The sequence below is a fragment of the Pithys albifrons genome, chromosome 6, assembly GCF_047495875.1.
Source record: "Pithys albifrons albifrons isolate INPA30051 chromosome 6, PitAlb_v1, whole genome shotgun sequence".
Taxonomy (NCBI): domain Eukaryota; kingdom Metazoa; phylum Chordata; class Aves; order Passeriformes; family Thamnophilidae; genus Pithys; species Pithys albifrons.
Genome location: NC_092463.1, coordinates 34,854,723 through 34,872,370, shown reverse-complemented (window position 1 = coordinate 34,872,370; position 17,648 = coordinate 34,854,723). Strand labels below are relative to the sequence as shown.

The 17,648-nt window shown below is 43.5% G+C and overlaps 1 protein-coding gene across 6 annotated transcripts in view; it reads right to left on the bottom strand.

Annotated features, from left to right (window-relative positions):
• Positions 1 to 17,648, bottom strand: part of RAD51B (RAD51 paralog B) — a 369,445-nt gene that overhangs the window by 71,136 nt on the left and 280,661 nt on the right. Inside the window, exon 12 of one of the 6 annotated variants that reach the window (XM_071558154.1) lies at positions 10,671 to 10,705. The exons of the other annotated variants lie outside the window; for them this stretch is intronic. Coding sequence (XP_071414255.1) covers positions 10,683 to 10,705 — 23 coding nt within the window. The 3' untranslated portion in view covers positions 10,671 to 10,682. The remainder of the gene's footprint in view (positions 1 to 10,670; positions 10,706 to 17,648) is intronic. 6 annotated transcript variants of the gene reach the window in all.

The window sequence follows — 17,648 nt, the reverse complement described above, 5'->3', positions numbered from 1 at the left end:
CTTTCAGGAGGGAAAATGCTCGGGACTTCAGTGGGGGCTCCTGTGAGTCCAGGCCCCCCAGGCCAGCAGAGCTGCATCCAGTGCCTACAGTGACAGTACCACAGTGGCCAGATGACCAGGCTGACTTGTCTCAGTGATCCAAAGCCACAACACACCCACCAGTACCACTACCTCTCTTGTTGGGCAGCCTCTGACAAGGTACCAAGAAAGGACTGAGTTTTTTTCCTTCCCTCACGGTCCTGCAAAAGCAGTGCAGAGGCACCTGGGTAGGACAATGTGTACTTGCTAGGCTATTACTGGACAAGTATACATACACAGTAAATAAAAGGAAGTCATCTACTCAGCAACTTTATATCAGCAGCACTAAATTGAAAAGGTACAATGCCAAGAGGACCACTTGCAGTGAGATTGTGCCTTGTCAGAGCAGCACAGTCATAGAAAGAGTTTGAGGTGGTGAACAATGAGAGTATTATATTGGCAAAGATGTGCTTTTCTTCCAGTGGGAATTTGGTTGCTAAGTGCATCAAGAGGATTTACAGCAACCCTTTGCTGTAGTAACTAAACATAGGCCTGCATGAAAATTCCACATTTGGCTGTGGCATGCTGGCTAAACCACTCTGTCTCCATCTAGTAGTGTGTTCCCAAAGAAGGAAACAGCTTATTTTTGCTACTATAGTACATCTGAAATCAAGTAGTAGTCTGGTGCTGCCATGGCAAATTTTCCAATGCAGAAAGTTCCTCCGTTTCCCAAGTTAAAGTAATCTGCATGTGGTCTTGCACATATTACTTACATCATCTTTTTAAGAAACTTAATCTAGCCAGTTTTGAGCGTTGAAGCTTTGCTGTACAATGTAAAAGGGTGAAGTCTACCAAGACTGCATCAGGTGTCCTGCACACATTACGGTGTGTATTTTGCAGGATTACAAGTGCTTATCAACTGCAAATAAACCAGCCCAGTGCTTTTATTCTATTCTGGCTGAAATGTGTTAATTTCTAGTAACTGACAGCTAAACCACTAAGCCAGGTGCGGATGATGCTTGTTGGAGGCATTTTGAGCTCCAGCAGCAGTTTCTAAATCTCCTTTCATTACTTGTTATTCGTTACTGTTCTCTAAGCATCAGCTGTAAGAGATAAATACAGGCAGTTCCATAGCAAGGGGTTAACTTTTAAGCAAAAAAGCATGTCGATTAAACCCACAGTATGAACAGTGACAGACATCTTGAATCTGAAGCCAGGAACTAGGATTCTTGTATTTATATTTTTGGCATCTGTATCTGAAAAAACATGAAAAGACCTATAAGTGTTTTTAAGGGTAGGTGGGTGTTTTGGTCAAAGAGAAAGCTGACACATCTAAAACTAGGTAAAGACAGAACCGTAGATGTACTTCTTTGAGATACATCTACAGAAATAATAATAAAGAATAGGCTAGAATGCAGTCTTACATAATTCATAGCTGCTGGGACACAGGCCGGGAGGGAAGAATGGAAAAACCAGTCCATAAAGATGCCAATAGTTTCTAAGCAGAAACATCTGTTGAGGTCTTAAAAATGGTTAGGCCTGCAGCAAGCTAAGCAACAGGAAAGCCTGCAGTTGATCACTTCTACCCGCATCAGCCCCATGAGCTCCTACCCCTGGGACTGGACTGGAGCTTGGAAGATAGCTGACACCATGAATCAAACACAGCTCCTTTCTTAAAGGAAAAGGGAAAGGGGAGGAACAGAGAACTAAGATGGGTGCCTGGGGAAGACAAATTATTATTTGGGATGGAGGTATTCAGGAAGAGTTACAAAAGAGTAAGGGAACATGCAAAGGGAGAGGCAGTGGCTTATCCACACTGTCCCACAGGGGGCCCATACGCTGAATTTCCATTGCTCTGTCCAGTCTAATTTTAAGTCTCAAGCAAAAGGCCTTGCTGCCCTTGGGAGGCTATTGCAAAATCTCACAAATCATCTTTGCCTTTTACATGACTGCCTCTTCCTTTGTGACAGTTCATTTAACTTTGTTTTCTCTTGATATTCAACAGTGCCCCTAGACACATCAGTTCCAAACAGCAATTTCTTTTTCCTGAATGCATTTGTTCCTCTCTGCTGTCTTCTCTCAAGAAAGGAGTTATCTTAAAAATATGTGTGGAGACTATATTCATTTATGCATCTGTCAGCAGGAAGAGAGCATGGCTCTGCTGGATCTTACAAGGATCAGTGATTGGGCAGCCTCAGCTGCTGTATTACAGGAGAAGTACACATTTGCAAAAGTTCTTACAAAGCAGAGTTTGAAGCCTTCTCTTCCCCATCTTCAATCATTTCAGGTATCAATTGTGACTTATCGCTCATGTTAAAGCTTCTTCAAGTATATGAACCTTTATCAACCAAGAAGGCAAAATTTCAATCAATGACAATAAAAATTTTAACTACTAGTCTTTGGGTGGAGATTCCATTTTTTTTTGCAAATCCAAAACTCCAGCAGCCTGCCATATCCATAGGAGTGGGCAGTAACCTAGCAGTGAATTCCTGAATTTTCAAAGGATTCTGTTTTAGAGTTAGTGGTGACTGAAATACCAGGAGACCTGTATTTCATTTCTCAAAAAAGGGTAGTATTTGAGTGCTTAGGACTTCAAAAGTATTTACCCTGCACTTTTGGAAATCTAAGCAAAATCCTTTCACCCCCTCAAACTAATCCCTACATTTTCCTAGCAATAGTTCTGCTATATAAAGTTAGACTGAAGGATCAACATATGGCTTACATTGCAACTCTTGCTGTGAAATTACCCATGCAGTCCACAACCAGCACCCCCATAACAATAACAGAAGTGAGCAGAGTAGTGGTTAGTGTTCAGATGTTCAAAAATAATTACTGCAGTTCTCAGTGTTCAACAGCTTTCATATTTTGACCTGCTCTAGACCTGCACTCCAAAATGGCACAGTGAGATTTACTTCCCAGTTCTCAGCACTGAACATCAAAGAAAGCTTGCTGCTCGAGATCTCTCCCAGCCTGCCTGGCTCCCTGCTCTTCTTCCCCACCTTTTGCTTTTTTCATTAGATTACCAGCTTCAAACAAGCACCTATGGCCCTATCTGAAGCTCCAAGGATCCATTTATCCGCCTTTGTAAGATATTCTCCACCTTCATACTTGCTTTCTGGCTGCGTCTATAAACACTGTATCTGGGGAGGTCTTACAGTTAATGAACTTGTTCATGTTTCTAGTTGTGAACTCAGATGGGTAACTCAGTGTTGATGGTGGGACAAATAACATTACTAGAAGTAGTGGTATTAGACAGCTTTTCATGTCATGCAGCCCAAAATGGCTGACCAAAAGACCTTATCAGTAGCTTGGTTTTCCTTTCAGGTGCAGAGCAAAGCTTTCACGCTGCATGTGAGGCACCGGATGACTTCAAAGACTGAGAAACACAAAAAGGCTTAGAAAGATTCTTGCATCCCGCTATTTCTCCTACAGATTTCTAACCAGTCTCAACCAGCTGCCTACATCCAATCCGAACTCATGAAGCCCCAATTCCCTGCAGGTCCTCTGGCAGCACACAAGAAGGGAACGGTCTCCAACAATGCAGGAGTAAAGGGAACTTTTAACTCAATGTTAAGCCTCTTAAAAAATGAGCTGAGGTTCCTCTGAGATTTTATTAAATCTGCCAGCCTGTGAAATACTGCCCATTGGATCAAAGACACAATGCACCCTTTCTTAGCTTGTGTTGAGCTCTTCATGGATCTCCAAAGGGCAGTAGGGCTGTAATGTCTCGTTAGGTCAGTCATTAATACAAGGAACTGAAAAATTCACCAGAGACCAAAAGTCAGGATGGGACTCTGCCATCCCTTCAGGAGCACAACATCTGACCCTTTCAATTCATCTTCATTCCCTTCTTCCCCAGTACACTGAGAACCACTCACTGTTGCTGATGTGTAAAACCCTGCCACGACAACTACTAAAAAGGGCAGCTCCATGCTGGCATTGATCCTGCCTTCATCTCACTGCATTCTTTGTCTAAGAGAACAGAGGCAGGATTAGAAGGGGGTTTAGAGTGCAACCAGGCAGTAAGATTAATAACTGCTCTTAGCTTCATTCATGATCAATTGAGTGTGTGTGAAACTGCAGAGGACCTTCTCCAAACAATTGGTAGGGATGGTAGTGGCAGTCATGGAACCAGAAATCCAAAGCAAATTCCAGTTACACAGCAGTTTTTTTAGGGAAAATGTGAATGTTTTGCTGCCTCTTAATTGGCAAATACAGCTCTGCTTGCACAGATCTGCTAGTACTTACCCCCAAATCTGTTATGCACCCTATCTGATGCCCTAGAAAGTCCACTGATTCCAGCAGGCACACGGGCAAGTCTTATATGAAGGAAGCTTTGGTATCAGGAATGCTTTCAACTACACACATGAAATGTATCAGCTACTTTTTAAACAAATCAAACATCTTGAACCCTACAGGATGTTTCACCAGATTTATCCCAACTTGATTTCCCAAAAGTAAATGCAGATACATCACATAGTCTGTCTCCTTTTACTTGGAGGGGCTAGCACCTTCTTTATGAATTCTTGCATGCACGGAGGTCAGAGGTGACCATCAGATGACTGATGTCATTGCAAAACCTTTCTCAATGATTTTTGAATGGTCTTTGGAATGCAGAGAGGTCTCAGCTGACTGGAAGATGGCAGATGTCCCGATTTTAAAGAAGGGGAAGAAGGAGGATCCTGCAAACTACAAGCCTGTCAGTCTTACTTAAGTGCCTAGTAAAGTTATGGAGAAGATTATTCTGGGATGTATTGAAAAACACCTTAAAGACAATGCTGTCCTTGGTCACAGCCAGCACGGCTTCATGAGAGGGAGGTCCTGTTTATCCAACCTGATTTCATTTTATGACAAAGTAGCCCACCTATTGATCAAGGGAAGCCAGTTGATGTAAACTTTCTGGATTTCAATAAACTGTTTGGTACTTTCTCTCACAGTATCCTTCTGGACAAAATGTCCAGCACAGCTGGATAAACACATCACATGGTGGGTGAGCAATTGGCTCACGGGTCAAGCACAGGAGGGTAATAGTGAATGGGGTAACATTAGACTGGTGACCTGTCACTGGTGGGGTTCCACAGGGTTCCATCTTAGGCCTTGTGCTCTTCAACATCTTCATAAATGCCTTGGACACAGGACTAGAAAGAAATACTAAGCAAGTTTGCAGATAACACAAAACTCCCTTGAAGGCAGAGAGGCTCTGCAGAGAGACCTCGACAAATCAGAGAACTGGGCAATCAGCAACCATATGACGTTCAATAAGGGAAAGTGCTGGATTCTGCACCTGGGATGGGGTGACCCTGGATGTTCGTACAGGCTGGGGAATGAGACACTTTAAAGCAGTGCTGGGAAAGGGACCTGGGGGTCCTGGTGGATGGCAAGTTGAATATGAGTCAGCAGTGACCTGGCAGCCAGGATGGCCAACCATGTCCTGGGGGCATCAGGCACAGCATCGCCAGCCGGTCAAGGGAGGGGACTGTTGCACTCTGCTCTGCACTGGGGCAGCCTCACCTTGAATATTGTGTGCGGTTTTGGGCACCACAATATAAGAAAGATACTAAGCTACTAGAAAGAATCCAAAGGAGGGCCATGAGGATTGGGAAGGATCTGGATGAGAAGCTGTATGAGGAGTGGCTGAGGTCACTTGGTCTGTTCAGCCTGGAGAAGAGGAGACTGAGGGGAGACCTCCCGGCAGTTAAAACTTCCTTATGAGGGGAAGAGAAGGGGCAGGCACTGATCTCTTCTTTGTGTTGACTAGTGACAGAACCCAAGGAAATGGCCTGAAGTTGTGTCTGGGTAGGTTTAGGTTGGATATTAAAAACAGGTTCTTCATCCAAAGGGTGGCTGGGCACGGAAACAGGCTCCCACAGGGCAGAGGTCACAGCACTAAGCCCGACAGAGTTCAACAAGCATTTGGACAATACTCTTGGGCACATGGTGTCACTGGAGGATGGTCCTGTGCAGAGCCAGGAGTTGGACTCAATGATCCTTGTGGGTCCCTTCCAACTTGGCATACTCTGTGATTTTGTGAAGAAGACCAAGCTACACAAAGGAATGCCTATATCCACAACTGAAATTGAGCTGGGGGCAGCCGTTAGCCAAGCCAGAAAGCACTACACAACAGCTTAGGAAGAACAGGAAAAACAAGTTTCCTTTTCTAATGGCCAACAACACCTTGCAGGCATGTCTCTGTAGACTTGCAATGTCTGGAGCCAGGTTTCAAAAATGGTGAACCATCCAGGCATTTTGCTTGGCCTGACAAAGGAGAAAGAAGGACGACATATAGTTGCTTTGCCCTTACCACACTCCCTAAGACATCCTATAATGTGTCCTGCAAGTTCTTACTCCAAATAATGAAGCATTTACCTGAATAGTCATCCACAGTTACCACACAGCAGCTGGCTGTATTCCCAAGCATTTAGAAATTTGCCATCCCTATTTAATTGAAAAAGCAAGACAATTTATGGAATCAAAACTAAATTCCCCTACCTGATAACTGAGAGATGAACTTCTGAAGGGAGTGCCTTGAAATCACATATGATCAGGACCTTGGTTTAATAGCTCATCTATCCATGCAGTACTGACTAAAATAGTGCTGATGGTAGAAAAAAAGAAGGAAAAAAAAAAAGTAACATATTGGTCTCTGCCATCTGAAATACAGTGTAAAGAGGTCACTGCAGCAGCCCTATAAAATCCAGCTGCCCAAGGAATTTCTTATTGATTAACAATTCATACTGGCATCAGAGAGAAAGAGTCCAGGAAAAATAAAGCTGCTCCAGCATGTTTTAGAACAAAACAAAACAAAAAAAATCCCACAAAACCCCCACAGGCTCTTGTTTTCATTAAGCCAAGTGCCACTGACTTCTGCAGACCTCAGCCAAGACCATTAATGATTGAATTTGGACTACCTTTATGGGACCACCATAGGAGACTCGTACTCACAGTAATTTTAAACTCTGTTTCCAATTCACACTAACCTCTTACCTCCCCAGAAGCATTCATGAAAAATAAACACTGGCATTAAAGTGAGACTATATCCCTTCACATCCAATGTGATATCCTGTGGCAGGGGTGGGTGAAACCTCAAAGTTGGCAGGGCAGTGAGGCACTGCTTCTGCAGGTTGCCCTGCCCAATCTAGAGGCCCAAGGTAACTCAGTAACCTTGAAGCATTCATTTTTCATGTCAGGGTTATGTTACTCCCATTGGATTATTTAGAATTAGACCTTGTTAAATGCTGCCTCTTTGGCAGTTTTAGCCTAGGACTGACCATGGAAATAACCTTCTTTGAAAAGAACTTTGCTTTAGGATTGAGGCACACTAGCCACAGCAATAAGGAGAGTGTGGAGCAAGCAGTAAACATCAGTCTTCAATGCTGTCATACCAACACTAAATTCACTTAAACAATTGAGAGAGACGGACGGTAAGACATCTAAGAATGCTGATACTTCTGAGAAGGGGAGCAAAACATGGGTCATTTATAAATATGGCAGAAACCCCATCTGAAACTTCAGCAATGTTTAATTTCTGTATTTAAAGAGTCCTCTGAGGCTGCAGCTTTCACACACATACCCCAGCTTTCACAGGGAGCATGGGAAAATAAGCTCATTGTGTCAGAAGGCCTTGAAAGGGAAAGGAGGTTTGAAGCAGGATGGGAGGAGGGGAAGAGCTAGAGCCCAGCTTGAAAACGCATGGAGAGAAATGGAAAACAAACATGTACCTACCCCCAACATTCACACGTACACATATGCAAGCCCTAAACTCTGACTGAACTCTGAAATCGGAGACTGAGCTGCTTTGGGAGTGACTGCTAACTTCTCTCTCTCTCTCTCTTTTATTGGTTTGGTTTTATTCTTGTGTATGTGTGTTTTATGTTTGGGTTTTTGTTTGGTTTTTGTGGTTCTTTTGTTTGTTTTGTTTTCTGTTCTTTTGTTTTGTATTACCTTTCTAAGGAGGAAAAGAAAATCAGCAAAGTTGTGTACATATCTGTCTCCTGGGCAGCTTAGGAACAGTGAGCTGTCAAAGTCCCAGTTCAGCATCTGTCTTACTTGTTCCTGTTGAGGATTTTATAAACATTTGGGAGGTTGCATGGGGTAGCAGGGAAGATGGGAGGTATGAGAGGGGCTGCAGGAGAGAGGCTAGATAACTTTTGTGCCCACACAGCACAGAAGTTTTGAAAGCCTGCTTTTCATTAGCATTGCCTAGCAACCAACTCATCTGCTGCAAATCTCATCACGCCCCTGCAAAGCATCCACGGCATGCTAATCTTTTCATTTAATAGAAAAGCTGCTGTAATCTTTCTTCCTTTTCCTTTCTAAAAAAACAGACAATAATAATAATGATAATAAAAAAAGATTCCATCCCTCCTCCTCCCGCTGCCCTGCACCCCTCCAGTGCTCTTGTTGATCCAACACTTTGCCGAGTTCCCATGGATGACCTACATGTGTGTGTTCTGGCTGATAAGTCCCAGCTGCAAAGGCAAGCTTGGGTCGGTTTTGGCTTTCTGTGTTGTGCGTGCTGGAAAGGGAGGGCAGCAAGGGGGGAGGATTTTTCTGGCTCGGAGAAAGGCAAGGCTACAGCACTCAGAGTCCAAAGAGCTTAAATGAAATCTCTGGCTTCAGATACTGTAACCAAAGCCTACCCAGCAGACAGGGCAGAACTGGTTTGTTCTGGTGCATGAGCATGCATACATGTGCATGCTTCTGTGTGCGTGCACAAGGCCAAGTTCTCCCTATATCCGCAGGAGAAGAGCGAGTCCTGCTTTGTTGCTGATGAATTCCGTGTCCAGCCAGCTGCAAACAAGTTGTGTTCTGGAATCTCCTTGGGCTTTGCCTGCCCTTTCACTCTGAAAATATCATGCCTAAGGGTAGGGGAAGTGGTTTGGACAAAATAAGACTTGACCTGAGCATCTGCCCAGAACTGAAACCAAACATCTGTCTCTCTGAATTTTTGGCTTTTGATAAAATTCAGATAATTTCTCCTGCCACCTGCCCATCTTCAAGCATATCTACGCTTTATGGTTCCACGCGGAAACACTAATCTATCATAAAACAGGCCATGCATGCACCTTCTGAGCTGGTGAGAAGCAGCAACCTGAAAACCTACAGAAAAGCACATTTTCAAATATACAGCCCCATTTTTACAGACACACATCCCAATGAGCAAGGTTTGTGTTACCTTGCCCCTTGTCCTTCCCTTAGCCTCCTTCTCTTCTTTCTAGTTTCCGTATTTCTTATACCTTTTTCATATTTTTAAGAGCTCTTAAGCATGTTTTGTCCTCTCCAGTCAAAAAGTCAATGCCTCCAAAGGGCAACCCTGGGGCCATTTCACATTCTGCTTAACACCCTATCCTCTTTCCTGCTCCTTGAACCTGTGAACTTTGAACATAACAGACCTCAGTCCTACCCACATATGATGATTGAGAGTGGACTCCTTCATAAAGATGTCTCCTTTGCTCCTCTACAGCATAATGCTGGAAGCATTCCCACTAGCGAGGTGCTGTAAAGATGACTGCAAGATCACAGGGCCCCAAAGCAAAGATTAAGTCACTCTGGCCAACAACCTTATTATGCCTAAGGAAATGACAATGTGGCCATTGGGTAATAGATCAGGTAGAGATACTATGAATTTCCTAAAAAAATCCAGGCTAAAACTGGAGCAATAGAAGGCTTCAGAAGCAGTAAATGTTAAGTAAGGTTGAAAAGGATACTAAGGTTGTGGAAGGTGCTTCAGTGTTACGCTGCTTTGCATTCTTAATCAATACACAGTGAACAACTAATTTTCAGGCCTACTCCTACAAAATTCAGGATAGATGGGCTGAGTAACAGAACTTACCACAGCACAGCTGAAAGAATGGCTGTAAGGCCACAGAAAAGGACAGTGAGGAAGTTCAACCCATCTCAGCTTCAGCCTCTGGCAACCACTTCAAAAGGTTTCATGGAGCACAGTGCCCACAAGCCGATGAAATGATACCCTTCACATGCCATTAACTGCACTTGACAGGGAAGAATTGCCCAGTTTTAAAAAACACATCAACCTACTCTGTCTTATCTTCTAAACAACTCCAGTGCTACCAGCTTCAGCACCCTGTGCTGCAAATGCTTTCAGAGTCATCAATCAGGTGAAAACCCTTTCCTCCATGCACACACTGGGCTTGAAACCATTATGGGTTGGCTCTGCTCCCATGGCCAGCTGGAGACAGAGGTGCTTCAAATGCATTCAACGGGAAACGAAATAAAAACCCCACCTTTGCTGGGTTTTAATTAAAAAAAATCTCAAGCTTCATTGGTTCTCAGGAAAACATAGAGTTGGCTTGTGTTTAAAGGGATACTATGGAAATAAAATTAGTATTTTAACAAATTCCTTTCCCCATGTTAGTAAGAGCTTTAACAAAAGTGCTGTTCACTGTAAAAATAAGACTTCTGGGTCACTGGAAGGCCCATATTTGGGGCTAAAAAGGACTGAATTAGGCTACTAATTGCCTCCTCTGGCTAGGAATTTGCACCTATCTTTTCACAGATCTGAATTTCTTTGAAATCAATTCTAGGCCATTTCAGGAACAGCCAGCTCTGTTAGGCTGGACAAAAAGTAACAGATAGCAAAGCAATTTCACAGATGGCAGAGAGCAGGAAGAGAGGAACTGAATGCCACTTACCCACATGGCAGATCATTTGCTATGAACTACCATCACTGTAGAGACAGAAAAAGATAGATTGTTGTGAGTGGAAAATGAACTGGAATGGAGACAAGATTCCTCAGTTGGGATGAAATGGTGATTATCATAATTTTTGTGTTGTGTCCCAGAGAGCAGAAATTAAATATGTGACAAGTGTCAGGCCTCTGTTGTTCTCGGTGAACTTATATGCAGGTTTCAAATATCCCAGCCTAAGTGCCATTCTCATTAGCAGAATGAACTGAGAAGCCAAAAACTGAATGAACATCCCTCAGGACCCCGATGATGAGAAAGGACTTAAAGGTTGTAAAATTTACTAGTTTTTATTTATTTAATTTTTTGACAACCTAAAGGTAAGGAAATATAATTGCGAGCTCCTCTTGCTAACACCAAATTCAGGTTCTTGGATCTATGTTCCTCACAGCCTCTACTCTGGAAAAAATTCTTAATCAAAGGGCAGTAGCAACTTACCTGTCTTTCCATTCTTGGGAAAGACTCAGGATTAAGCAAACAACAGATCATTATATGCGTCCACCTTTTCTATTTTTTATTTTTGCAAGTTTTAACAGTTTCTCTCTGAGACTTATTCTTGTCTTGTAGCAGTCATGTTCTTACAGTATTAATAAAATGACAGGTCCCAATGAACAGCGCATAGAAGACTTACAGTATTGGACAAGGCTGAGAAATGCCAGCTTTCATGGTGTTCTGCAGTTCAAAGTGAGGAAAGTTTGTCACTTTGGCAGAATATTAGCTGAGGGAAAGAAAAATGTGTGAAGGCAGCTAAATAAGGTTACACAGGTGGTGCTACTTCAGACTGTGGAAAAAAGTAAATTATAATACATGTGAAAGAAAATAATCTCTCTCTAACATTTGAGCCTTCTTACTGCAGGGATCAAACCACAAGTCTGCTTTAGGAGTGCTGCCCTCCTTTAACTAGCCAAACATCACACTGACATTCTTTAGTGAGTTGTGGTTTGGAGAGATGGCTGTATGCAAAGCTGAGGTCTATGCACTTCTCAGAACCAGAAACTATTTGTGTATGTTTTGGTAAACTTGGAGACGCAACCAAGCCAAAGACAATTTTATATGCTAATAGAACTCCATCTCATGATACATTTTATAGTCTCCTAAGGCAATTTTATCATTTCAGGCCACTCCTTACCCCTCACAAATCAAGAAATAGTTTCCAGTTTTTGGGGTAAAGTGAGAAGGGTTTAAATGCTGTCAGTATCAAAACAGAGCATTTCAGAATAGCCAGAGTTTGAAGCAAGCTTTGTGATTGCTAGAAATAGGTCAAACTCAAGTTACACTCACAAGCACTCCCAAAGTTTAAAGAAACTTAGGGAAAGAAACAAATGAAGTTGTTACCAAAGTAAAAAATGTTCTTATCATAAACTTGTTTGTACTGAAGAAATAGATATGATTTTACCAAAGAGATCTTTAAAATTTAAATTGTTATTTCCATAGAATTCTTGCCTTGTAGTTCACCAAAAGACCCCTTGCTCTAGACAGAACTACTGAACTACTTTCTTCAGAGGATTCACAAATGAGATGTCCTTAATGTTTTCACAGAATAGACATCAGGGTTTGGACTTGTTGCCATACATGGCATTTCCCTCCCAAAATTTACTGAGTTTGAGTTATACTAAACATCAAATCTTAGAGCCAAAACACCAGGTTTTGGATTAGCATTGTCAAACACTTATTAATTCAAAATGTCAAATTGTATTCCATCACAGAAAAATGCTGGTATTTTCAGGATTTGGATAGCATTAGATCTAAGGTGTATGCTTTTAACTGCTTACACAAATAAGAAGCACAATGTTCTTTCTAAAGGCAAGAGGGAAATGAAGCAAATATCTTGTCAACCAATTGCTATGCAACAGTGAAAGATCAAGGTCCAAAAACCTCAGCATACATTTAAGGTCTGGAAATGAGTCCCTTTAAGCTATATCTTCCTACATGATCTCCTCTGATGCCACACCAATTTTAAACCTCATTGTGGCCGTCACTTCCACAGCCTTCTGCTTCAACAGTTTCCCAGTTCATCACTGTCCTGATTCAACTGCTCACTGCTTTCCATTCCAGTTTCCTTCAACATGCCCAGAGGGGTATTGTGAAACAGGAGATACAGCTTAACTTCCCGTGTCCTAATACCACCTTCCAGTGATCCAACAGTTCTTAAAGGTTAGGTAAAGGTTAGAAAATGGACTCAAGTTTGTGCTAGAACATGCTTAGAATAACTATTTCTGTAAATTTTCATTTCTGTGTTGCCCAGTCTCGTCAAAGCAGATGGGCTTCATTTATCTAGGAAGGGCAAAAGAACTGTAGCCCATAAGCTGGCAGGGTTGGTTAGGAGGGCTTTAAACTAGGTTTGAAGGGGGAAGGGACGGCAACTGGGCTCTCCAGAGATAGATCTAATGGCATAGAGCCCGAGTTGAGAATGAAATCAATGGCCCAGCTGAAGTGCATGTACACCAATGCACGCAGTATGGGAAACAAACAAGAGGAGCTGGAAGCCATAGTGCAGCAGGAAAACTATGACATAGTTGCTGTCACAGAAACATGGTGGGATGACTTGCATGACTGGAGTGCTGCTATGGGGGGCTACAAGCTCTTCAGAAAGGACAGGCAGGGAAGGAGAGGTGGAGGGGTGGCTTTATATGTTAGAGAGTCTCTTGACTCTGTTGAAGTTGAGGTCAGCAGTGACAAGGTTGAGTGCCTGTGGGCCAGAATCAGGGGCAAGGCCAACAAGGCTGACACCCTTGTGGGTGTCTGTTACAGACCGCCCAACCAGGATGATGAAGGAGATTAATTATTCTACAAGCAGCTGGCGGATGTCTCAAAATCTCCAGCCCTTGTTCTTGTGGGCGACTTTAACCTGCCAGATATCTGCTGGGAGCTTCATACTGCAGAGAAGAGGCAGTCAGGGAGGTTCCTGGAGTGTATAGAGGACAATTTCCTTCATCAACTGGTAAATGAGCCTACCAGGGGTAAGGCCCTGCTAGACCTACTGTTTACAAACAGAGAGGGGCTGGTAGATGATGTAGTGGTTGGAGGCCGCCTGGGGCATAGTGACCATGAAATAATAGAATTTTCAGTCCTCAGGGATGTAAGGAGAGCCACCATTAAAACCTCTGCTTTGGACTTCCGGAGAGCAGATTTTGGCCTATTCAAAAAACTGATTCAGAGCATACATACCCTGGGAAACAACCCTTAAAGGCAAGGGGGTCCAGGAGGGATGGACATGTTTTAAGAAGGAAATTTTGAGTGCACAGCAACAGGCTGTCCCAGTGTGCCGAAAGGCCAGCCAGAGGGGAAGACGGCCAGCTTGGTTAAATAGGGAGATTCTGCAAGAAATCAGGGATAAAAAGAAAGTTTACAGACTATGGAAAAAAGGGCTGGCTACTTACGAAGAATTTACAGATAGAGCTAGGTCATGCAGGAAAAAAATTAGGGAAAGAAAAGTGGAATTTGAAGTAAATTTGGCTATTTCAGTTATGGATAACAAAAAGTCCTTTTATAAATACATTAATAACAAAAGGAGGGGCAAGGAAAACCTCCATTCTCTGTTGGACTTGGAGGGAAATATAGTTAAGGAAGATGAGGAGAAGGCTGAGGTACTTAACACCTACTTTGCCTCAGTTTTCACCAGTAAGACAGGTGGTCCTCAAGACAACTGGCCTCTGGAACTGGTAGACAGGGAGAGGGAGCTGAATACACCTCCTGTATTTCAGGAGGAAATAGTGACCGACTTACTGAGCCAGCTGGATCCTAACAAGTCTATGGGACCAGATGGGATCCATCCCAGGGTGATGAAGGAGCTGGCAGAAGAGCTTGCCAAACCGCTCTCCATCATCTTCCAACAGTCCTGGCTCTCTGGGGAGGTCCCAGATGATTGGAGGTTGGCCAATGTCACCCCAAGCCACAAAAAGGGCTGCAAGCAGGACCCTGGCAACTACAGGCCTGTCAGCCTGACCTCCGTGCCTGGCAGGGTTATGGAGCAGTTCATCCTGAGTGCAATCACACAGCACCTTCAGGATGGACAAGGGATTAGACCCAGCCAGCATGGATTTAGGAGGGGCAGGTCCTGTCTGACCAACCTGATCTCTTTTTATGATCAGGTGACCCACCTGGTGGATGAGAGGAAGGCTGTGGATGTGGTCTATCTGGACTTCAGCAAGGCCTTTGACACTGTCTCCCATAATATACTCCTGGAAAAACTGGTAGCCCATGGCCTGGACAAGTGTACTCTCTCCTGGATTAAGAGCTGTCTGGAGGGTCGGGCCCAGAGAGTGCTGGTGAACGGAGCTGCATCCAGCTGGCGGCCAGTCACCAGTGGTGTTCCCCAGGGGTCTGTGTTGGGTCCAGTCCTGTTTAACATCTTTATTGATGATTTAGATGAGGGGATTGAGTCCATCATCAGCAAATTTGCTGATGACACCAAGCTGGGAGGGAGTGTCGATCTGCTGGAAGGCAGGAGGGCTCTGCAGAGGGATCTGGATAGACTTGAGAGATGGGCTGATTCCAATGGGATGAAGTTCAACAAGGCCAAGTGCCGGGTCCTGCACTTTGGCCACAACAACCCCCTGCAGCGCTACAGGCTGGGCACAGAGTGGCTGGAGAGCAGCCAGGCAGAAAGGGACCTTGGAGTACTAATTGACAGGAAGCTCAACATGAGTCAACAGTGTGCCCAGGTGGCCAAGAAGGCCAATGGGATCCTGTCCTGTATCAAAAATAGCATGGCCAGCAGGACCAGGGAAGTGATCCTTCCCCTGTACTCTGCATTGGTGAGGCCACACCTTGAGTACTGTGTTCAGTTCTGGGCCCCTCAGTTCAGAAAGGATATTGAGGTGCTGGAGCGGGTCCAGAGAAGAGCAACAAGGCTGGTGAAGGGACTGGAGCACAAGCCCTATGGGGAGAGGCTGAGGGAGCTGGGGTTGTTTAGCCTGGAGAAGAGGAGGCTCAGAGGTGACCTCATCACTGTCTATAACTACCTGAAGGGAAGTTATAGCCAGGTGGGGGTTGGTCTCTTCTCCCAGGCACTCAGCAATAGGACAAGGGGGCACGGGCGTAAGCTCTGCCAGGGGAAATTTAAGTTGGATATCAGAAAAAAATTCTTTACAGAGAGAGTAATCAGGCATTGGAATGGGCTGCACAGAGAGGTGGTGGATTCACCATCCCTAGAGATTTTTAAACACAGATTGGACGTGGCGCTGGGTGCCATGATCTAGTAAATGGACTAGAGTTGGACCAAGGGTTGGACTCGATGATCTTGGAGGTCTTTTCCAACCCAATCGATTCTATGATTCTATGAATCTATGATTCTAAAATAAAACTTCTTTCCCTTTATTTCTCCTAACACCTCATTCATCCATCAATAAATGCTAACTATAGTGAAAAATGGAGACCACAGAGGTTCTTAGAAGAATTGCTTTCAACACTTGTAGGGCAACTACTTTCTTCCTAACTCTATACAAACATTTTGAAGAAACTTTCCAACAAACCCATCCAGACACAAGTTCCTTATATAAGCATTTTTGGCTCAAATGCTGTGGGGTAAAGTATAATTAGATGAAAATGGTATTTTATAATGGAAGGTATAAGACAATCGCAACAATCATGGTGGGACTAGCTCCGCATGTCCATCAACAATAAGGTGACAGCAATGCCAAAGGTTCAAATGACCAAACACATTGAAAATAACCTTAAACTCCTTAACAGATCACTTAGAACACTTTGATATACCCAGATGCTTCCTGCTCCATGGATAACAGAGGCAATTCCATGCCTACATCTGCACTGTTTTTAATCTGTGGACTTCCTTTGGAGGTCACTGCCTGCCTGGGCTTTCATGTGTCTGCAATACCTTTGTTGTAAATGCTTTCTGGTATTGCAGGTGTAGTCGTGCGTGCTTGTGTGCTTACAAACACAGCCATCCAGTAACTCCTTATCATCCTCCTTTGCCAGGGATTACTTGAGAGATAGAGAAAACAGCAAAAACAAACCAGGATTGCCTGATTAACTTAGGACACTCTTGTCAGTGGTTTTAAGAATATATATTACTTTATCTTTATGGAAGGTCCTGGCTGCATGGGAAATTGCATTGGTAAGTCAGCTATGAAACACAGGCCCCCAAATTCAGAAATTGTCCTGGAAACAGCAGCAGCAGCCAGCACTCTCTTACATAACTGGAAAGCTTAGAAGAACTGATGAATGAACTAAAGATGCAGTTCCATGGCACATTCAACCAGTCTCAGCTAAGTGGCCTAAAAACATTCTCCAGAATTGTTCTTCAGCCAGTTTAAGCCAGTTCATGCAACTATTCAGGTCAGGAAAGTGCTGGTACCAGAGCAACAGAAGGAGTGAGGAACACATAGCTGGGAGCTGAGTGAGTAGGAGCACAGCAGACGGAACAGTTTAAACTGCTATGGAGCTAAACCCAGGGAAAACACAGAAAGAAATTATTTGATCCACTTTTCAGTCACTACTGAATGTAGCACATGAGCTCCTACATGTTCCTTCTTAATCCTAAAGTGCTTTCTCAGTTATTTATAAAAGATTTTCTCTGGTTATCACAGCGGTAACTGGACACTGCCTCACTTCCACTGAAGATAGTAGAAAGAAAGCAGGCTGCTTTTGGTCAACAATGGGAAATCAAGCAAAGAGTGAAACTGAAAAGTTGCAGTGCAAAAATATTCTAGAGTTAGAATTACAGACAGTAAAGAAACCCCAAAGAGAAATGGCAAGTGGAGTCCCTTTGGATTTTCAACTGAAACCTGCTCTCTTGAATATTCTGCACTAACTGGGAAATGCAAACAATTTACAGTAGACAAATCTCATGATGTCTGACAGCTTGAATATTGGCACAGCAGTGAATAGAAGCTGATGCTCCTTGACTCGTAAATTAAATCAATTTTGAAGTCTTTAGTAAGGGGTTAAGTGTGAATAAGCTGACTG